Below are 24,285 nucleotides of genomic sequence, written 5' to 3' on the forward strand. Positions count from 1 at the left end.
ATCATTTCGGACGTAGAAGCTTTGGGGAGGTGGGAGGAGAAGATGCAATCTGTTGCTCTGAAACTCTTGTGCAAATGGGTTTTGTGAATTTGTAATTTTGGAAAACATAACAATACCTAAAATATTGATGAGTGTACCCTCAGCCCTAATGGCAGAAGCCTCTCTCATGGAGTACAGCTGGAAAATTAGGAGACTTGAGTTGAAGAGCTAAGCCCCAGTGGCCTGACAGACCTGGTCAGAGAGCACGCAGGCAAGTCAACTGAGAAGCTGCAGAGGGGACTGGCAGGTGCCCAGGCAGGCAGGGCCAGAATGAACAAGTGGAGAGAGTGAATACAAAGAAATAGTGGTCCAGTGGGTAGGGGTGGTACCCAGTTCTCTGGGGTGACAAGTACTTAGGGCCTGGGGCAGGGTGATTTGAGCAGGTACGCACTCTTGAGCTAATGGGCTCTGGTAGAATAAATGATCAAACCGGGACTGAAAATGGGCTGGGCAGGCCAAGTGCCAAGAGCAGAGGAGGAAAGAGAAGGGATGGGGCAGGGACTGCCAGCTGTCTGGCCCTGTTGGTAATTGCTGGGTCCTCTGAAACCCAAGGAGAAGTGGTGGTCCTAAAGTTGTGTAGGGCGGGGTCCTAGGTTCAGAGTGGTCAGAGGTGAGAAGCAGGATGATTCCCCAGGGATTCCATTTGCTACCAAGGATGACTTTAGCTCGGGTTTTCACTGGGGCAGGGCTAGAGAGGCTAAAGCCTGGCCTTTGCTGTAGACTGGGGAGGAAAGGGGCCCAGCTGAGTCTCTTTATACAGGTGTTTTTAAAGTCTATTGTGAAGTTTAGACCAGTGAACTGAGGACCCCTCCAGAAGCATGAAGGGCAGGGAGTCACTTGGGTCAAGAGGGTACCTGCACCATAGGCTCAGATTCGTCCTCTCTCTTTCTCTCTCTGTATATACATATATACTTTTTTTCTTCATTTCCATTTGCCTATCCAGATTCTGTTAATTGGTGAGGGTTAAGTACACATTCGACAGCAGTGCCAACCCAAGCAGATTTCTAGCCGTTGGCACCCTCACTCCATGAAATGGGCATGAATAGGCAAATACGGATAAGCAACTTCCAGTAAGAATACAGAGAAAATACTCAAATTCAATACAAAAGTCTCTATTTAAAGTTTTAAAATGATACACTTGCCAGACACTTCAGATTGTGCATATCTTCTAAGGGATCATTTAAAACAAATTCATGAGAGAGATTTCATTTATTACAAGTGGGAACAGGGCCAGGTTCCAGACACCCTCAAGGGAGAAAAGTATACAGGTGCTCCTGGGTTCCAGCTAACAGTTAAGTACGCAACGATGCAGCTAGTGTAGAGAGATGAGGGAAAGTCATTTTTGTGAGGTGAGATTTAATGAATTCAGCACACATTTCTTGAGTGTCTCCTTTGTGCCTGGCACTGTTTGAGGAGCTAGGGATATAGTGAGCAAGAGAGATAAAGGCCCTATGTTCATGCAGTTTACATTCTAGCATATTCTGGAGGTGTGTGTGGCATATTCTGGAGGTGTGTGTGTGTGTGTGTGTGTGTGTGTGTGTGTAGACAACAAGAAACAAGCAAGTAAATATCAGGTAGTGAAATGTACTATGGTAAAAACGAAAAAGATAATGTAATGAGGCTGCCTGGGGCTACTTCAGGTTGGATGCTAAGAAAGGGGCTCTCTGAGGAGATGACATTTAGATGGAGACCTGAAAGACAGGAAGAGGCTGCTATGTCCTTTCTAGGGTAGGGAATGCCAGGCGGAGGGGCCATCTCATGCAAAGCTCTTATGGTGAAACCAAGCCTGGAGTATTTGAGAAAATGAGGCAGGACGGTGGTATTTGATCCATAGTGAGCAAGGTGCACAATGGTACAGAACACGGTCTGAGTGGTGGGCATTCAGGATAAGGAGCACGACTTGACCCTAAGAGCAGAGGGAAACCTTTGGGAAGTTTTACACGGGGGGACACTTCAGGCCCGTTTAGATGTATCAATACCACTCTGGTTGCTGAGTGGAGAATAGACTGTAGGGGCCAAAGGAGCAGAGAAAGCAGGTGGAAAGCTATGGTATTTGTTCAGGTGAGGGATGATGGCAACATGGCTAGGATTGTAGTAGTAAAGAGACAGCACTGGCTGGACTTGGCATATACTATGGTTGGAGGGTGTACCAGTACGACTTTCTGAGGCTGGACATGGGTGGGTTAGAGAGAGAAACCAGGGAATGCTCTTGGTTTCTGACTTGAGTAAAAGGGCGATGACGGTGGCATTTTTGAGATGGAGAAAACTGAAGAAAGAACAGATGTGTGTAGAGGGAGAGAAAACCAAGTTATGTTTGGCAATGGATTTGAGGTATACATTAGAGATCCAAGTGGATTAGATATCTGTCAAATTGGCAGCTTGGAGAGATGAGTCTGGAATTCAGAGGAGGGTCAGGATTGGACATATAATTTTGAGAGTCATTAGAATATAGAAGGTATTGGAAGCTATTATTAAAGAGATTGTATAAATAATACATATTATATTATGTATTAAAGATTAGGGCCATTCTAATGGTTACCAGTGTCTATGGATCTCTGGGTTGGCAGGGAGTGGAACATACATGAAAATCAGATTTAAACTCTGTCCAAACAAGGGCCTTTCACAAAACACAATTTTATCCTGGTAGTGGATAAAGCAATACCATTGTCCTTCCATTTTCAGAAAAGGAAGGGGGAAACTCTTGCAAGGATGTAGGAAAATATTTGAAACTTAACTGGTTAATATTTAGGATGAAGATTTTCATTTCTCCATGGTATGTGGGCATACCTCCCTGCTCCCTCCCTCAGCTCACATTCTGATGGAGCCCCTACCCAAGCCAGGCTGTGCTGAGCATCACAGGGAGGAGAGATACCATTCTGTCCCCAGGGAACCTGGAAAACAGCATGACAGGTCCTCAGTCAAGGATCTTAAATCAGACCTGAGGAATCTGAGTATGGAAAGTCACTCCCCTACAATGAGCAGGTGTGAATTTGTGGGAAGGGGATTATGAAATGAGAGGCACCAATATGGATAGCTTTTCCTCGGTAAACCTAACAATAGAAATGATGAAAGTAAAAACTGATGCCTTTGGTTTTACAAACAAATCATTAAGATTTAATGCCAAAATATAGGTAGTAGAAAACAACAACACTACATTTAGAGAAACTGTGTGCACAGTTAATCAGGAAAACCTCTGTTGTGCTTTGGTCTAAGGAGGAATATTTGTTAAAAATGTGACTTGTTTTAAAATCATCCAAACTTAATCATTTGAAGAGGAAAATGACATACAAGTTCTATATTTAATTTTGTTTATACATTTTCTCTCTCTTGTGTTGGTGGGGGAAAAAAACCTTAAGCAATAGAAGAGAAGCTCATCTCCTGACTGTTGGAGAGAAAAGATAAATGAAGCCACCGTGATCAGTCCAGAGCAGTGCCTGTAGGTTACAGTGACAGGCCAGCTCGCCTCGGTCAGGCCGGCTGAGCCAGTGTGAATCGAGGTCAGTGATTATTAATCCTCTGTCAAAGTCTACAGGGATTTATCGGATAATGATAGTTGTAAGTATGTTCATATCGCACAAACACATGGCAAGGCTGCAAAGGATTCAAGCCCTAACACAATCTGCAAGGACATTTTAAAAAATTATGGATAAATGTTAAATCATAAAGCAAACAGGTTAGAAAGAAAACCATGCCGTTCATGACTGTTTGGTCAGTCTAGAATTATTTTCTATATCGTTTATTTCCATAAACTTCCATTTTCTATATTGTTATTTCCATTTGGAACCTTACAGAGCCTTTGACTACCTTCCCTCCTCCCCCCTTAGTTTACCAATGAGTTATAAAAATAGCAAGCGTAATCATCATTTGAAACGCAAGACTGGTTACCGACTCCATCCACGTGAACAGACAACCAGAATGTAATCACAGCTTACTTTATAAAACCCGTTCCTGAGCAAAAATATCTTGAGCTGTTCTGAAGAATCTACATGAACACATACGTAGATGTGCCTAAGGGGCAGCTCTAAACCCCGCAAACCAATAGACGGCATTTTAAAATAAATGACTGAAGACTGTGAACAGCATCCATTTTGCTCAGTTTGGCAGCATGTAAGTTTACATGCTAGGAAACATTTCTCAACATGAATGAACTGTGAAATTGTTTCCTCCTCCCAACACTCCTTTAAATTGTATTAGATTATGTTAGCCATTTCTGCACATTGTCATACAAGCTGTCAGTGCCCCACGATGCAGTGTGGGTGAACAATGGAAGCAAGGGCCCCAGCAACTGAGATGCTAAGTGTCCATCAGAATGTTAGGCAAAAAGAGTGGGAAATATCACCCCCGTCCCCCATGCCTACCAAAGCAAGGGGAAATGGCTTTGTTGCAAATCTAGACACACAAGGGAATATGATTTGGTGAACCATGTGTATTTCAATCCCCAGATTGCAAACTTCTCAGGAAATGACTAACATTGTATGCCACCCTCCATCCAATATCAAGCATTGCCCTATGAGTGCAAGTGAACTCTTTTACTCTAAGGAAACCACTATATGAATATATGCAGAGTTTTAGCCATTTTTACCCTAGAGATAACTTTTCAAAACACAAATTTGTCTGCTTCGTGGACTGCATACTATCTTTAACTTTACTCATCAATATATAAAACTAAGAAGGTAATTATGGTACAGAAATAAAAATCTTTCCAGAATAAAATGTAAATAAAAGACTGGGCATATTGGTTATTCTGTTATATTAATAAAGCTTGGGGATATTGGTTATTCTGTTATATTAATAAAGCTAACTGAAAGTTGACTCTCTAAATATGTACATATGTGGGTATGAGTCCATATAATTTACAAATCTTAGGTTCTTAGGTCTCTGGAGTAGTTGCAGATATTTCACTGAAGCTAACGTGGCCATTTCACCTCCCAAAGGGCACCATCATACTCTCCTCTTGGAGGACCTGCACACACATGTCCCCGATCCCCGTCATGTTTGCATTATTTTGATCACAACAACACTTAATTCAGGAAATCTAGAGCCTTCCTGCTTCTCATGTGTTGTTCAGAGCTTCTGCACACCAAACTTCCAACAAGTTTCAGGCGAGATGCTTGTTTATCCAAGGGGGTAGACATAGAGACTTACCTTTTCATTTCTTATTTTTTCAATAGGCATTATTAGTATCTTTTAACTTCAAAGCTTAATTTTAAAGTTCTGTATTGTAGGGTCTAAAGCATGGGATACTAATTATAAGAAATACAATACAAACCTTAAGAAGAATCATAGCTGTCAATTTTAAATTAAATCACATGTATTGCATGATTCAGTTTATCCCATTTTTATATGATGATCTATGCTGACCTCATAATTTTATCATCTTCTTTATTTATGGTCCAATAATGCCTTTCTGCCAATTCTCCAAGCTACTGGATTTATGAGCCAAGAGCTAAGCCATGTAATCTGTAGATTTTCTGAACAGCCACATAATAATTTTCTAGGAAACTGGTGGATAACCTGCTGGAAAATGGTGCTGGCAGCATTTTACTTTTTGCTTTGAAATCTGGCTTTTAATTTTATGTGAAAATGTAGATTAATATTTCATAAATGAATGAACATTTAATTGGTTAAATAAAATATGCTGTCTGTTTGGTGAATTTTCTTATATTCTATCTTTGGGAATCAAATTTTAAAAGAGGTTTAAAATCAAATACTACCACATCTAAACATTAATTAATTAATCCAATAATATGAGGTATGTTTCCTATATAGGGCAGTGTTCCCTTTAATAGTGGAACTGGTTTTCATATGGAAAGTCTATAATGAGTCTCATCAAAGTCACAAAATCATAAATCTGTAAGTGACCTTAGAGAGCTTGTTGTAACTGAAATCGTTTCCTTTACACATGAGGGTGTTCTTATTATTAGGTCTGAACAGTTTGAGAGGCTGGTCTGAGATCATACACTGGGTTAGTAGCAGAAGTAGCATGAAAATTAGGTCCCCATTTTCCTTTTATTGAAACAAAATGCTCCACTTTCTAACATCACTTTCCATCACTCTCATTTACTCAGCTTACAAGTCGTGACTGTTATAATTTGGACCAAAGTTGGATTTCCAATTACCTTGAAAGCTTATTCATATATAGATAAAGAGTTTATTGGTCAAATCTAGATGAGCTGCAAGATTGCAAGAGACATATACGCATATCAAGAGATAACTATTTTGAAGAATGTTTAAACACCTTTTTATATACACTGAAATTACAATCTCAGTTTTCAACTCCTTATCACATTTATTATGACAGTGACAATTCCCCCTACTAGGTAACATGCAAGAATGACCAGATCAAGTATATAGACCAGACACACGTAGAAGAGATTACTAATAAAGAACACTAACTCTACCTATGTCATGAATATTCTGGACCCCATTAAAAGTCCTGTAAACCATGTATGTGGTTTCCTGCTAGCCATGTTAATTTTACATGGCTTGGTTGGTTGGCTCTTCATTGCTGATTGGACCAGAAGTGGATACTTGGCCCAAGCTAGGCCAATCACATTCTTTCTCCTGGAAAGTAGGAACTGGGATTCAGACATAGACTGTCAGCCTCAGCATGTATTTTGAAATGTAATATGTAAACTCAAGACAGCTATATGTGACTGAGAAGTAAAGAAAGCTGGTGCTTAGAAGAACTGAGCAGATAGGAAGAAGCAAACAGAGATGGAGTGAGGATACTGCCTGCCTGCCTCTCTGCTTTCTAGCTCCTCATTTCAGATCCCTCCTGAGGCCTGGCTGCCCTTGGCTTCCACGATACAGCCCTGTATTCTTATTTAACAAATTCCTTCTGCCTGTCTCTCTCAGGTGAGAGAGCTTGATAATGAGATGCATTTAGATAATGGGGTGCATTAGTTATTATAATAACTAATTAGATAATTAGTTATTATAATCTTATGATAACTAAGATCCTGTGGGTGGAGCCCAAGATAGACTGATTTTCAGTAAATTCTTAGTATTTAATAAACAGTAATAAAGTGATATTGACTTATACTGATAAACTAGCTTATTTAGCTATTTTTAGAAAGCCATATAATACTACCTATAGTTCAAAACTTGAATTCAGATTCACTTATCTCTAATGAGCCTAATATAATAAGGTTCTTCTATATTGTCAAATGACTCAAGTGTCAATGACATTTTTGAAATAATAAAATAATTTTGAGATTACGAACTTTGAAATTATGAAAAAAGAGAATGGCCACTTGAACTCATATTAGCTATCTTGATGAATGTAAAGGCACCAGGTGATACAAAAAAAATTCATGCCTAAAATGTACTAAACTTCAAAGACCTATTAAGATGAAACACCTATGAAAATAGAATAATACTGAATAAATGAACACTTAAAGAGAGCTTGCTATGTGACAGGAACTGTGCTAAGGATTTTTCATGTATTATTAGTCCATAGGATCCTCCCCAAAATACTACGAGGTAATTAGTATGCCTGAATTACTTTGACTTAAATGATTTTCTCAAAGTTCCACAGCTAGTAAAAGGCAGAAGTGCTATTTAAACCTAGTTACACTATTAACCATGACACCATAGTCTGATTAAGAAAAGTAGGCTGAATTAAAACATCTATAGAAAAGAACTTTGGAAGCCTTTTGGAAGTTTGGAAAACAATTTCATGAAACCAAGAAAAATGCACAGTCGATTCCTAAATAATCTTAAAAAAAATTTAGCTTATTAATGATTCTTACCGGGGGTTAGAAGGAGAAGGTGGATTCATTTCTTTCTGATAGTGACGACCCTGGTTGACAGGCTGTAAAAGACAAAACATTTGTGAGGCACTAATCAGCATAATGCTCTTTACAGGTACTTTCACATGCACTCTCATTACTGTAATTTTTTCCTGAGAAACAACCTGTAAGAAGGGGCTGGTTTATTTTACAAAAAGTCGAAGGCTGTTTGGGAGACCCAGCAAGTAACAAAGTGGTATATGTAAGAAAACACAGGTTATCAGTCACTGGATTAGACAGCATCTATGGCGTAATTAAAGTTCATGTGTGGAATCCTCCTCCTTGTGGAATTTTTATACTGTTAACAAAGGTTGCTATTTCCAGATACAACAAAACAAAACAAGACATCTCCTGGAACTAATGCTGTATATACCAAGTATCAGCAATGACCTGGAGACCCGGAGATATAGAATATATATATTTATATCTCAATGTTACTAAGTTTGCAAGGATAACTTCTATTTTCTTTTTGAGTCTTCATTGCTGTGTGCGGGCTTTCTCTAGTTGCGGCGAGCGGGGGCTACTCTTCGTTGAGGTGCACAGGCTTCTCATTGCAGTGGCTTCTCTTGTTGTGAAGCACAGGCTCTAGGTGCGTGGGCTTCAGTAGTTGTGGTGTGCAGGCTCCATAGTTGTAGCTCGTGGGCTCTAGAGCGCAGGCTCGGTAGTTGTGGTACACAGGCTTAGTTGCTCCGTGGCATGTGGGATCTTCCCGGGCCAGGGATCGAACCGGTGTCCCCTGCATTGGCAGGTGGATTCTTAACCACTGTGCCACTAGGGAAGTCCTCTATTTTCATTATTGGAATTACACATGTAAATCTTAGGTCAAGGCGGTCATTTTCCCTGAGTGTATAATAAAACCTCAAGCATTAATCAGAGAACTGAAAAAAGTGATGCCAATACCTGACAAAAATATGAAATCTGAATTTCCCCCGCCGCAAGAAATCTTTAAGTTACTACCTTTTTCAAAACATAGGTAAACAGCTTCATTCCATGCAAGCTTTAAACACTTGCCTCCAATGGAACTTGATGTTTCTCCTTTGTTCTATAAAGGGAGAAAATTTCATTATATCTGATAGAAATTCTCTTTTTGAATATCACCTCAAAGTATTTTTCTTATGTGGTTAACAACCATGTAATTCTAATATGAAAATCATTTTTAACATTTTCATTTTATTACAATTTGGAATTTGGTACACATTTTTGAATTGCATTTAGAGGGCTTCTGTTACTTCCTTACCTAATGGGTTTGGCGTTAAGGTTTTCTCAGCCATAATGTGGACCCATAGTGCTGACCCCAACTGAAGAAAACAGCGTAGCAATGATGCCTGTACATAAAAGGCACATATTCCTTATTTTCCACATATTCCTTATTTTAATGGGTCCTAAAATATTAATGACATGGGTGATGGGAATTCTTTAAACTGTCTTCCTCTATAAATAATCTCTTGGAAGTGTTCCTTTAATTTAAATCAAACACCCTGTCTAATAATCACAGTCACTTAGCCTATCTGTGATGCCCCATGAACTTGAATGTACTCAGATACTTTGGTAATTGAACCAATATCAGTGCATCACCATTTCAGTAATAACAAAAAACAGCTGGGAGAACAGTGGAAGGAAAAACATGTCATAAGACATACTTGATCTCACTGGAGAAATAAGACTTCCAGCAATTTGCAAGTGAAATTTAGTTCTATGATTTAGGCTTTATTATTTCACAGCAAAAAAGGAATTAGTAAGCAAGGGGACTAGGTTCTCCAGACAAACTCACAGTGGTGCAGAAATACTCCTGATTAAATACATTCATTAGTATTCGTCCACAATTTCACCTGTACTCAGGCCTCTAGTGAATGGATCTCTGCCTATTTACTTTTACAGGCATTTAAATAACTCTCTATGCATCACAGTCCTGATATTCAGGCAAATTTCCATTTTCTTAATTTTATACTGATAATTGTATTTTATACCTGTCCCTAACCCCCTTATTCCCAAAGACTTACTCCAGTCTCTGGAGAACAGAAATGGTTACAGAATCCTATTTGGTTTGTGACCGAGTTCTTACATAGACTACATAGACTGGCCCTTTCATGTTTGCTCATGTTTATATAAAACAGATCCAATGAAACAAGCAGTACAAAAGAACACTAAAATAAAAGATTCACATTCACAGTGATTTTTAAGTGTTAGAAAAGAGAAAAATAATCAGTGGAAACTTTTTGAAGTAGTAAGGACTGCTGACATGAATAGACAGAAAAGTAAATGAAAAAATTCAGTTAAAAATAATTGTAGGGTAGTAGAACTCACTCTGAATATCCAATTCCTTAATTTTTACTACTGAAAACTAATTAGCAAGTTTTTACCCCCAAATATTTTATTCAATAGCCAATTTAAATTGAATAATAGCAAATCATGGCAGAGCATTCTGACTCATACGTGTAACTGCTGTAAACTGACTTATAAACCCTAATTGCTAATGACTCTGTTGGGGAAGGATGCAAGTCTTGCTTTGAAGTGGGTACAATACAAAACTGGGTGATCCCAGTTCCCTTTCTCTGTACATGTCTCCTAATTTCATAATCAGACTCAGGGACAGGAAGGGATATGGCAATGATGCAGCTAAAAGGCTCCTTCAAGATATTTCAGTTACCATAACTTTGCTGTGATGCTTTCAAAGGGCAGAGCTTTCACTTCAATGATGTCATTTTGCTTTCCCAGGCCCAAATCAGAATAAATGGGAATGTGCCTAATGGCTTCTAAAAGCTCACTGAACATGGTGGGGTGGAGGTAGGGGGAACAGATGGGCTTCTGAAGCCAGATGTCCCCATCCACGAATGGAATAGATACATTTCTGTACCTGTGCAGCAGTAAACCTATTTCTACTATTCTAGGTAGGTAACATTCCATGAAAGCACAAGTTAAAAAAACAAAATTGATTTTGGAATTCAGCCGCATTTAGAGAGTTCCATAAGAAGCAGCAAAGGAATAATAACTAACTCCTACAAATAACTATGACAACAATAATAATAGCAGTAACTGATATTTATTGAGTACTTACTCTGTGTTAAAACCTTGATAGGTATTATCTCATTTGATCCTCACAGCAATTTTATGAAATAGATAGGATTAACAACTCCATCTAACAGAGGAGGAAATTCAGACACTGGGTGTTAACCTAAGGTCATGTCAGTCAGGAAATAGTGGGGCCAGAATTTGAACCCAGGCAGTCTGATTCCGTAGTTTACCCTCTGAACCAGTAAGCTGTAGTGCTTAACCCAGCTCAGGGGTTCACCTAAAGTGGTGAATACCTAAGTTTCTGAATAACAAGTATGACAAACTCAGTTCAGTTAATGGCAGGAAGAAAAAGTAGTCCTGAAATACATTTATTTGATATATATAAGACTATCTCCTTGCCATAAATTAAATTAATTTGATTTCATTCTTATGACACGTCACTATATATTTAAAATTAAAGAAAATAAGTTTGCCACATTGCCAAATTTGGGACAACATAAGATATAATAGACAATACTCTAAGAATGAGAAAAGTTTATTTCATGGGGTGACTTTCATAGTCACTAAACACAGAACAACTCGCACATTTCAATATTTTCTCCTGACAGCACAGAAATTACACTGACTCTGATATTAATTTTTGTATATTATTTCTATGGTGGTATAAAGAACAGCTGCTCATCTGATTTATCTGCAGCTTAGCACAATCAACTACTTACGTTTTTAGTTCAGGACCATTAAAAGAAAACTAATACCCAAAGAGAGCTAAGAAGTTAATGAATCTACAGACCAGAACAAATTAAGACCTATTACCTATAAAGAGCCTGAAATGCCAACGTATTACGTATTGGACACATAGCAACCAGCAATCATCGTGTAAAACATGATATGTTGATGAGCCAAAAAATGGAACAGATCCTAGAAACTTGGGACCTTGTCCTTTTGGTGGCGCTGTTGCTATGCACTAGTGTCAGAAAAACTACACTCACTCACGTGAAATTAACTGCCATGGAGCACAAAAAGCTTTGCTTTTCCATAATCAAGCTGCTAGAAATTTTGGGGTGAGGGAGAGAACTGAAGGCTAAATTAAAGGACAGGAGATAAGATAATCCTGCCATGTTAAAAGGTAAAGGCAATATTTTTCTGTTGTTACGTAAAATATATGAAAATGGCAAAAATGTTGCAAGGTTAATCAAGACCGTAAATAACTTGTTAGAGAACCTCACCATATGCTTGTAATCCTATTAAGTGCATTTTGCCTCGTTTTTCTCCAGATATCATGCTCTGCAGTGTGCCATGTTGATGGATACATGTGAGGATTTTTTTTTTTTAACAAGCTGAGGAGTCTTACATGCTTGATATTAGGTTATGGGAATTGTTAACTTGAAGGAATGATGGCTTTGAGGCATCTGCTGACAGGGTAGCATGCATATGAGACATACTTTTCTTGAATCTAGGTTAGAGGTGGGACCGAGAAATAATGAAATATTGAAATAATGAGTTTATTTGTCAAGCTCTGAGGGGTCAGTCTGAATTCTAATGGTTAAGCTCACATCAAAACAAGCACAACAGAACCTCTGCTCATTCTTACAGCCCTCAGTGGTGATAAAAAGGGAAAATATCCTAGAAATCTTTTCTGACCACTCAAGTGGCCCTTTGAGGAGAACATCTTTGGGGGAGCAGCATATTACATTTAGCGTGAGCCTACTCTTTTAGGCACTGGGCACACGCATTCCATGTACACATTCAATTCCCACCATGCCAACATGATGAAGGGCCTTTATTATTCCCATTTTATAAGTGATTGTGCTAGCAAATGGCAGAGCTGCGATTTGAGCCCAGGTTGGCTGATGTAGAGTCTAAATTCTTTTGGTCATCACTTGAAGCTGTTTCTATTAACAACTATTCCTCGTCCTAACAAGAAACCACACCACACATACACACACACACCCCTCAAGACATAGTTTTATGCTGTCAGTCAAAATCCTTCACCAAAATAAAATTCACTTAAGAATCCATTATAACTAATTCCTAGTTTTCTTCCTAAGGCTGCCTAGAGCCCAGTTTTTGAATAAATCTCACGAGGGCTACTCCTAATAGAACCCTCCAAAATTGATTACTTGTAGCCTGGTTTCCACAGAAGTTGTAAAGCATTGTTTTAATTGAATTTGGTTCTAAGTTGGAAACTTTGAAAAATCTGTCTGTCAAAGGTCAATGGTTTTCTCAGTAGGCTTGATTTATTTAGCAAGAGATGCCTACAAAAGCCAATTTGCTATGAGAAATATGGTTACATTTAATTACACTTTAAAATGACTAATTTATTATATCTAAACACCTTTTAAACAGTACATATTACTCTGAACTGTACAGATGCTGAGGAAAGCTGAGAAACCAAAGCTTGCAGTAAACACAATAGATTTTGCTAAAGACTGCATTTTGCTCTGCGTTGGCTTCCTGGTTTGACTGCAGTGTTTCTAAAGTCATTAGGTAAAGACGCCAAACTGAATGTGACCTGCCTAAATCTTCTTTCTGAACTACTGATCACCAAGTCCTGCCCAGAGGGAGATTTTTTCTTTGTGTGTATATTTAATATCCATCTATCAAATCTTAAATGTAAAATATTACTAGCATCATTCAGGACTTATTTAAGCAAAGCACAGCTGATGTTTATTTTGGAATTTTGATGAAACGACCTTACTTTAGAGTAAAAAAGGAATCTTTTAATATTATTCATTGATTTATTCAACCAATGACTAACAACCAGCTGCTACTGAGCGTGACCTCATGCCAGGCTCTGTGCTGGCTGCCAGTCCTGTGCCAGTCCCGTGTCTGCTCTGTGCCAGTCCTGCCTTCAAGGGGATCACAGCCAGGCCCGAGGGATATCGCTAATAATGGTTACCTGATGTGGTAAGTGCTATCACTGAGCCTGAAGATAACGGGAACCAGAGAAGGAAGAAAACAATTCTATGCAGGAGGGAGGGTTTCATGAAGCTGGGACATCTGAGTCGGGCCTTGGAAAACAGGAGTGTTCAGTGTAGAGAAGAGGGATGGAGGGTCTCCAGGCAGAGGAAAGGGTATGGGCAATGGCATCACTGACATGATGTGGACAAAAGGAATGACAGTGATGGGCAAGCTGCAGTGTAGCTAGAGTATGCAGCAGTCTTGTTGGGTGGGGGATCGGTAGTGATTATGCGGGAAGTAAAAATTCATTTCAAGTCCTATTCAAGGTGATGGAGAAACAAAAGCACAAAGAGGAGGTTATCTTGTTAAAGGAGAGAATTAGTTCTGCTCCTTTCAGAACTCGGAGTCCATAGCATATTGTACCAATCAAAAAAAATACGTGGAGTGAAGTTACGTGGGACAGATAAGCTAGGTTGTGGTGAGAGTTAGCATGGAGATAATCCTGGCTCTTGTGGCAGAAAGGAAGCTGTGTCTCTCAATGAGGCCTGGAGAAGGGTTAAAGAAGGCTTTGAAGCTAAGTCTTAAGGGATAATCAGGTACAAGGATATGTGCAGAGTGCCCTTAGGGAATTACAACTGGGATTAAAGGATGGAGTGAAAGGTGGGGAGCAGTGAGAGATGTGCCTAGAAGGGGGGCAGGTCTCAGATCACGGGGGGCCCTGCAGGCCAGGCTAAAGAGGCAATGGAGAGTTATGGAGAGTTCATGCAGGGAAGAGATCAGATCAGATCAGGGCTTTAGAAAGATAACTAGTGTGAATAATAATGACAACTAATCTTAATTTATTAATTGCTTATTATGTCTCAGATACAGCGCCAAGTGCTTCACAAGGTTACACAGCTTGGATTTGAACCTTGGCTATCTGACTTCAGAGTCGATGCTCCTGACCATCAGGCTACAGTGCTTAGACTGGAGGTACCTTAGTATTAGGAAACTGCTGAAGGAAGTTGGATAAGAAATGAAATGCCAGGGCTATGGTATTAGATAGGGAGGGTCAAGATGTAAAAAGGAGAGAGGATTCTCAGGATTTGGAGACCAAATGGGTATGGGAAATGAAGGAGTGGGAGAAATGGAGATGTCTTCCAAATTTCTTGTTGAAGTGTCAGTGTGGAGGATCAGCATGGAGGATGATGCCATCACTGTGATACAAGAAAAGCAGGATATCACTGTGATAAAGTTATGTCTTCTTTCATTTCTTCTTTTTCACTGCCCTGGTACAACTTCTAAAGAGAAAGTCATGAGCTCCCAGAAACACCATAGTGGCTCTTGTAAATTGCTCTATTTAAACTCTATTTGAGCAACAAGATGCAGGGTTCATTAAGGAATGCACTTTTCCATTTGGTGATAGTTCCAACATTGAAATAGACTGAATTTGATGTAAGAATAAACATATCTTATGAATACCAAAGGTAGATTTTTCAATGATTTTCTCTGTCTAAAAAAATAGACTGGTTTCAATTTCTCATTTGGTCAAATAGAGGCGTTATTAAGTTCATTACCAATGGTTATTTTTGGCTGTGTACTTTTAGAGCAAAGTAGTCGTCATGCATGAGGACTTCAGTCCTTGCCAGAACACGACAATGATGAGGACACGGTACCCAGGGCAACCAAGAGTTCAGCCTTTTCAGTCTTAAATAATCATTTCTCAGCTTGCTCTTTGTAATGTTGGGTCTCTGAGCTACTTCATGACAGAATGACCTTGTTCAGGAGGCCACTGTTCTCTTTCTTACTTTTGGTTTAAATGACTGCTAAGAAATATTTTTTATAAGAAAGGAATATTTCTATTCCATTGTAAACTGCATTGGCAAAAATCTGCAACTTACTCTTATGTTCTTAGCTCTGGCTATAAGAATACTCTGAGTAACTAGCACACAGGGTATTTTTGCTGGGTGGGTAGATACTCTTTGGGACCAAGGCTGCTTGAGGTGTTATGTATGCTTGATCATTCAGTTTAATGAAAGCACAACTAAGTAAGGCAAGAGAAACCTAGAAAGTGGGCAAGGTGGGAAAAAAGAACCCTGAGGAACAATTAATATCATTTTTCCCCCCACATCTACTTAGAACCAATTTGAATTCCTCCTCCATGAAGACCTGTAAGTTCTCTCCAAAGCAGAAATCTCAACTTCTGCTAGATATTGGTAGCACTCATTTGACAATTAAGTCACAGATCGAGAAGTCACCATATCATGGTGTTTGGAAGCTTAGAATTGAGAGTCATGCCAAACTAGTTCTGTGTCACTTTACTCAAGAGCCTCAATTTTCTCATCTGGAAATGGGAACTCGATAGAGCTTACCACATAGGATAGCAGTAAGGAGTAAGTTAGAAACACAAGGCTCAGTGTCAGGGCCTCTGAGATTTCTAACATCTACAAAGAAGTTGGAGCTCTGGAAAAAAAATTTACTTTAAAATAGAAAAAGAAAACTGAAAAATTGATATTTAACTAAATACTTAAAACATAACATATCCACCATCAACTACACTTAAACTCAACCTTTATGTAATTTTATATAAGCATGAATCAAAGTTGCATCATTTTATATTTCCTTTCAAAAACTGTCCGGTAAAAAAGTTATATTTACTGTTGGATGAAAAGTGCATTTTAATATGTTTGATCTGATGTTGAAGGTAGCATTATAAGTAAATGTTCCTTCGGCCTATGGAGATCTTAAAATGTTTTTAAGTGCTTAAAGAAATGGTAGCTCTAATTACCATTATTATAATAATGATTTTATTATTCTGTCTCATGACATTTCTTACGTTGCACAGGACTGTTCCGTGGATGTTTCTGCTTTGTCTTTCCAATTAAACCATACGATCCTGGAGGATCATAGAGGAGAACGGACTGAGTCAAGACACTGGGCTTTGCTCTGGGCTCTACCACTGACCAGGTATGGAAGCTTGAGCCCAGAGTTTAGTTTCTTCACCTGAAAAACAGGAAGACTTTGGCCTGCTTCAGGCAGTCTGCTGGTCTATAGAGAGAATGATGGGTCATATTTGAAAGGGCTTTAACTGTATGAACATATAGGAAAATACAAGCTGCTGAAGCATATGGCCCTTAGGCACAGGGAGGAGTCAGCATAAATCCAGTGACTTCTACAGAAGGTTCTTTGCTGCTGCCATATACGAACCAGTACTTCATATATCTATAGTCTCCTCCTTTCTGTTTGTTCATTTAACAGACACTTCTTTAACAAGTGTTGAGCCTGCTTTATGTGCCAGAGTTTGTGCTAGGAGGTGGTGATACAATGAGATACCCAGAGTCTACAGTAAAATTATTCTTTTTCTTTCAATGTATGGTTTTATATATCACCACACAATGAAAATACCTTATCTGAAGGTAAATAAGACGATTTAAGACAAGACAATGCCCCCAGACTTAAAACACTATTTCAGAATAGATTTCATAGCAGTGTCCTCATTTGGCCCTAGTTTTCCCAGGCAAGGCTGGGCTTTGTGACAAAGGCAGTAAACAAAGATGCAAAACCCTGGACTCACAGGTGGCAGGCAGGAGTTCCAGGTGGTTGTGTCATCGCTGCTGGTACTTATGCTGACATTACAGTTGTCAACCTGGGATGCGCTCAGGCCATGGGGAGCCCCAGTATCCTCCAGTTCTTCGTTCTGTTGCCGCTGTAGGCTTGCTAGCATTTGCAACTCGGATTCACTCATCTGGCTGCGTTGATAGTTTCTCCAGTCATATTCCTGACCAAGAGAGAAGAAAGTGACACAGCAAAGGGTCACTTGGCCTTTCTTAATTTTATGGGCTACCAATAAATGCTACTCTAAAGCCTTAACCCCTTCAATGGCTCCCGATGGACAGAGGCCCAGATCCTTAATATGCCTTTATATGATGCCTATGCCAGCTGACTCGCCTTGTCTTTTCCTCCTGACGTGTCAGTCACACTTCATTTAGGTCCTCAAAAGCATCGAACTCATGTTTGTCTTGGTGCCTGTGTACATGCTAGTTCCCCGTGTGCTAATTCCTAGGTATCCTTTAGGGCCCAAATTATGTGTCACTTCCTCAGAAAAGCTTTTTCTGACAACCCCAAACTGGATCAGTTCCTCCACATTATGTGCTCTCACCGAATCTTAGAGTGTTCATTTTTAGCGCTATCACAATTGCAGTTATGTAACTGCTTCTGGAGTCCACAGGTAGTCTATGAGTGCTACAAAGGCAAGCACCATGACTGTCTTACTGTATTTCTCACATCTGGTGCCCAACCAGTATTTGAGGATTGACTAAATAAACAAAAATTTAAAGCAGTTTCTAAAAAAGAAAAATAACTTTCCATAAAAAAGTCCAGTTTACAAGAGAATTGATCATTTTCATCAGTGTGAACATTATGAGCAAATAAATTCAACTTACAGTAAGATTGAGAATGATTAGTGCTGTTAAAAGCCATCAAATAAAATATGAACTGAAGATAAGAACACGTAAGGTCTGAAAGCCAGAAAGACCTTGGAGCTACCATAAACCCTTACACTCACACGGACTTCACTAAATGTGTAATCTGTCAAGACTACTACTACAAATCTTTAGAGGCTAGTATAAATATTATTTCAATGTACAGGGAAGAAACTGGCATATGGAATTTTCAAGCCCTTTCCTTTCTCTCTGGCTTAAACCAAATTTGGTAGCTAACATTAACTTCAACATTGCTGAAATGTTAGCATCACATATGAATGAGCAGTGTGATTTACATCCAGGACTGGCATATAACTTGAAAACAATCTCAAAATATTTTGGTACATCTAGAATCAGTGATTATGCTCAATAAGCTTTTTTCCATGACATACTAGAATTTTTAAGATATTCAAATCTCTACACTTATTTTCTTGGAAGACCCTTTGAGATGGCTATTGCCTTCTTTTCTGCCTCATAGGGATGTAAAGAGTTAAGAAAATATAATTTGGAAAAAAAATTCTTGGTGTTTCTATGACATTAAAAGCTTTTTAATAAAGCATTATCATCATCATAACTTGGGGGTTATGAAAGCTTGCAATCTAATAATGTGATGTGGAGATTTCCTGGAAAGTTGCCAGTGGAAACTCAAATTCTTACAGTTCATGGCTCCAGCAGCTTGGCACCCTGAGAAGTCATGCAATCTCTAATAAGAGATTTCATGAGTATTTAATATGCTTTGAGAGTTCTTGGGACAAAACAGATATCACAAGAAGAAAAACAAAGTTTATATTCCAATGAAAAACACTTTAAAAAAGAAGAAAATAAAAATAATTTAAATTCCAAAGACATAGGGGAGCAATAAACAAAAGATGCTCAACATCACTGTCATGAGAAAAAATAAATCAACATGACAATGAGGTACCATTCACATCCACTAGGATTGTTATAATACAAAAGATAGACAGCAATAAGTGCTGGAGAGGATGTGGAGAGACTGTAATCCTCATACACCACTGGCTGTGAATATGAAATGGTGCAGCCACTTTGGAAAACAGTTTGGTGGTTCCTCAAAATGTTAAACGTGGGCCATGTGGCCCAACGATTCACTTGTAGGGATATATGCAAAAGAAATGACAATATATGTGCATACAAAAACTTACACACAAATGTTCATAGCAGCAATGTTCATAACAGCCCCAAAGTGCAAACAACCAAATGTCCATCAACTGATGAATGGATTTTAGTTTATCCATACAATGGAGTATTATTGGCCATAAAGATACATGCTACAACATGGATGAACCTTGAAAACATTATGCTAAGTGAAAGCAGCCTGAAGCAAAAGGTCATAGATTGTATGATTTCATTTATGTGAAATATACAAAAAAGGCAAATATATAGAGATAGAAGAGAGACAGGTGATTGCCCAGGGACTGGGGAAAGAGGGAATGGGGAGTGATCTCTAATGGGTATGGGGTTTCTCTCTAGGGTGATGTAAATGTTCTGAAATTAGACTGTGGTGGTGGTTATAGAATGTTGTGAATATACTAAAAACTCCTGAACTTTATGGTACATGAATTATACCTCAATTAAAAAAAAGTAGTTCAGTAATCAGATGTGAAAACAAGACTAGCCATTTGACTTTGGGATCAATAGTAAACACGTGACTTGCTGTCCTTCACTTCAGTTTTTCTGTCAAGAAATGGAACTAAACATTCTAACGTGTCACATAGGTATGTTATTTGGCTTGCACTGACAATACATGCTTTTACAATGAAAAAGGAAATTTTATTTTCAAAATTTTTCTTAAGAATAAAGCTTTTATATGTACTTAGTATGATTAATTCAGCCATCTGATTTGTTTATTTAATCCACAAGCCTATACTGTGCCTGGGGTACAACCCTAGATGCTAAGATAGAAAAACAAGAGAGAATGCTGCAGTGGTTAAGCCACACATATCTGAGTCCAGGCCCTGGTTTCATCATTTACCAGCTGTATGTGATTGGGCAAATCACCTAATCTCTCTGTGCCTTAGTTTCTTAATCTATAAAATGGAACCATAGTGTATACCTCATGGGATTTTTGGTGGACTAAAATAATGTATATCAAATGCTTAGCATAGTACCTGACAAACAGCTATACTAAGTGCCTCCAAACTTAACGATTTGTGCCTTTATCAGAACGTGTTTGAGTGTGTACCTTCCAATATATGTTTATTTATAAAATTAAACAAATGTACAACTATATTAAAATAGTATGTATGGTATAAAACATACACACACAAAAAATAGAAATGAAAATGGTTGAACTTAAAGAAATAAATGTAAATAGTGTGAAGCTCAGCTGATTCTTTTTGATACACCTCTTCTGGGGTGAGTACATCCCTCTTAGGAGACCTCTGGGTTGGCAATCAATACATATGCTCCCTGTTATTATTATTCTTTCCTCTCATTTTCTTTGGCCCCTTTCATCCATTCTGTACTACGCTAGGAGCTGGGAGTATAAGGAAAATGAGACATATCTCTGTCCTCATGGAGCTCAGTCTAGAAAGGGAGACCTAACAGGTATTATAAGTTGGGGTATTATAATGTATCATGATCAATACTACAAGAGATATGACTAAGATGCAACTGCCCAGTAGAATTAGAAAAAGCCTCACAGAAGTCTAAGGTGGCATGTGATAGTAATTAAATTTGTTGACAAATGGAATGAGTGGCCTTCATAGGGAGTGAACTCTCTCCACCACCAGAGGTATTGAAGCAGAGGTTGGGGAAGTAAATATGTGCCTGGAATATTGCAGTAATCTGCAGTGGAAATGGATTGATCATTCCTTAATTTATCCCACAAATACTTACTGAGACCTTTTTATGTGCTAGAAACTGGTGGTGCTAACTTTGCTTAAAACTCTATATTTCCATGATTTTATTTGATACAACAGTAAAATGTATTCTGACAACACCCTGGAAGGGGCAGCCAAAAGTGAGCAGAGAGAAAGAAGCAACTTTCTCTAGGGTCATGAATAGAGCAACTGGTGGCAGAGAGAGGTAATTAACAGTCCCTTGATACATTCTTGATTTGCAGTCTCTTAAACCATTTCAAAATCACCAGAAAGGCTAAATCATTTATTAATTTTTTTAAAAAAGAAGGCTTGCAATAAAGTCTTCACATTAAAGTAGACCCAGAACAAGATGTCATCTAACTAAATTATGCAACTCCTGAGAGGCAAAGTGTTTTATGTAATTCTATCTCTTAAAGGCTCAAACTGTTATGTATAACCCAATTTTGTCTCAAAATATCCTTGTAGGAAAGAGGGGAGACATATCAATCAGATTTGTTTCAGGAGCAAGATAATGGGCTCAAGGCTATATAATTCAGCTGTGCTCAGACTCCCAGGCAAGTCCTTCCCTTATAAAGCATTCAAGCCATTTGTTTTCACTGATGTTTTTTCAGACAGTTTTGGGAGCCTAAGACAGTGAAGTTACAAAGACAAGTATGATGTGGCCCCTGCTTTCATCTAGGAGGGCAATTAAGAGTTCTAAAGAAATGAGTATACAATAAGGTAACATATACTGAGGTATAGTATTAATAATCACACAGAGCTTTGATTATGATTAAAAGGAAAACTGATAACTCCAGCAAAATGATAAAACACAACAAACAAAAATAATCTTTCAACTTGATGGCCTTCACCTAATCCGTGTTCTCAAAGATTTTGAGACAGAACAGCTTAATTGATCAAATATCTGCCTGTAGAATTTTGTGAGCCTCAGATAAGACCCAATTCTACTGAACTGTAGGTGACACAAGGCTGAGTTTACAATGGTGGTACAGAGGCAAAGTGAGACATGGACACCAGTTAATAAGATGAGATGACGAACCTCCTTCTATTTTATATGGTTGGGAGAGTAACAGAACTGAGAGAAAACTGGGTCGTTATTCTCATTCTGGAGCCTATAAAAATCTTCGAGACTCTTTCTGAATCAGGTTTGCATTGTGACAGTGCCTGATAGCTAGGGCATAGGAGACATCATGTTGTAAAAACTCTTAATAAAAGTTCTAACAATCAATTTCCAGCTCTTTGTATTCCTTTAAGTTACCCCAAGACTCAAAAGGTGCTACTGCTACAAAAGGGATAGTGGCTCTTATAACAGAAGGCAACGTGAGAAAAGGGAGATATACCAAATAGTCTGGCATTTCAGAAAAGAGAGAGGTCACTTCTTGTAGGATCAGGCAAGGCTTCATGGAGGAGATGTTCTTTAAGCCAGGCCTTGAAGGACAGGAAGGGTGATATAGAAGCATATTCTAAGCATCAGGCAGGAAAACATGGGGTAGTTAGAAGTATGGAGCTTATATTCATAGAAAGCATTATTTACTTATACATACTGTTTTAGAAATGAAATTTGTAATACTGTTCCAAAGTAACAAGAATGAAAATACCTAGAATTTAACCTAAATCTTATAAGACCAGATGGTTCCACTTCCTTGTGGAAGTGGCCCAAGTCGTGTTAAAGAATATAGAATTCTACCAAAAGGCATAATTTTAATAGCTCCCAAATGGAAACTACCCAAATGCCCATCAACAGTAGAATGGATAAATAAATGGTGTGAGAGTCACACAGTAGGACACTATATTGAAGTGACTGATATATTGAATCTTACAAATGAAATGCTGAGTGAGAGAACCCAGACACAACAGACCATACACTGGTAAAACTAGTCTTGGCAGGTAGGGGGTGGTTGTGAGGGCATAGTGACAGAAAAGGATAGTGACAGGGAGGGAGCACAATGGGGCTTCTGGGGTGCTGGCATCGTTTTCTTTCTTGATTCAGATGATGGTCACATGTGTTTGTTCAGTTTGTGAAAATCCGTCTAAGTATATGTTTATGATATGCACACTTCTCTGTGGCCAACAAGAGTAAAGAAGTCTAAGAGTCAAAGAGAGATTTCCTAGGAAGTGATTAGTCATTAATCATTGGCACCTTACTCTGGACTGTCTTAATGGGGGAAAAAAAGCAGTTTGTAAATGTGGCTGGGAGTCAGTATCATGGTGGTTTCAAACTCGTATTTATTATTAAGAGTTTTAAAGATGTAATTAGGAAGTTTTGTGAGTTTTTTTGAACCTCAACACGACAGCAAGAAAAGTAGAAGTCCATTTTCCAAAACTAATTTTAAACTTTAATTGGCATTTTAATTTGAAGATTAATCTCCTCCCTATTGCTATTTGCAGACAGTGTTTAATTCCTATACTGACATTTTTAATACTAATAGCTCATGGTAAATTAGTGTTCTAGAGCATCTCTTTTCCAACTAGCACTCCTTGAAGACTTGTTTCAAATTCTTGAGCTACTTACCCACACAAGAATTTGCTCTGATTCATTGGGGACACAGGCCCACTAACAATAGGAGTGAAGAGAAGACAGAAGCCACAAACATGAGCTCTAAGTGACACATACTTGAGCTCATAACTCATTCACAATTACACGGTAGCTTTCAGCATGTCTTCACCACACAAAGAGATAAATCAAAACTTAAAGACCAAGCCACAGTACAACTTGAAAACCTTTGCTAAATTTAAGAGATGCTACGTCAACTTGCACAGCATAAATTAAGAGTCAGGCTATTCAAAAGAACCAACCGGTCAGAATCTAGATCATGTTTTTTTTTTTTTTTTTTTTTTAACATCTTTATTGGAGTATAATTGCTTTACAATGGTGTGCTAGTTTCTGCTTTGTAACAGTGAATCAGTTATACATATACATATGTTCCCATATCTCTTCCCTCTTGCGTCTCCCTCCCTCCCACCCTCCCTATCTCACCCCTCTAGGTGGTCACAAAGCACTGAGCTGATCTCCCTGGCATTCACGTGGACATAGGCTTAACCAGACCCAATGTTGCCTCTGAAATGTCTGTCACAAACATTTCAGCGTGTGACCTGGAGACACTTCACAACCCTTGACTCAATCCATACTTCATTATTCATGAATAATAATCTCTCAAAATGTCTCAGGTAAAGAATTGTTGGCTAATTAGATCCAATAGTGGCAAAATTCCTCGCAAAGTGATAGCTATCTATCTTATA

The 24,285-nt window shown here is 38.5% G+C and overlaps 1 protein-coding gene across 4 annotated transcripts in view; it reads right to left on the reverse strand.

Annotated features, from left to right (window-relative positions):
* The window catches only part of CFAP20DC (CFAP20 domain containing), a 274,294-nt gene that overhangs the window by 43,273 nt on the left and 206,736 nt on the right, over positions 1-24,285 (reverse strand). For all 4 annotated transcript variants that reach the window (XM_089919511.1, XM_022572706.3, XM_089919510.1 and 1 more), the window contains 2 exons: positions 17,299-17,502; positions 7,794-7,855 (listed from right to left, as the gene is read on the reverse strand). In XM_089919511.1, coding sequence (XP_089775637.1) covers positions 7,794-7,855; positions 17,299-17,502 — 266 coding nt within the window. The remainder of the gene's footprint in view (positions 1-7,793; positions 7,856-17,298; positions 17,503-24,285) is intronic.

Source organism: Delphinapterus leucas, chromosome 10 (assembly GCF_059928025.1).
Source record: "Delphinapterus leucas isolate spDelLeu-1000000601 "Yukka" chromosome 10, BTC_Dleu_Yukka2, whole genome shotgun sequence".
Lineage (NCBI taxonomy): Eukaryota > Metazoa > Chordata > Mammalia > Artiodactyla > Monodontidae > Delphinapterus > Delphinapterus leucas.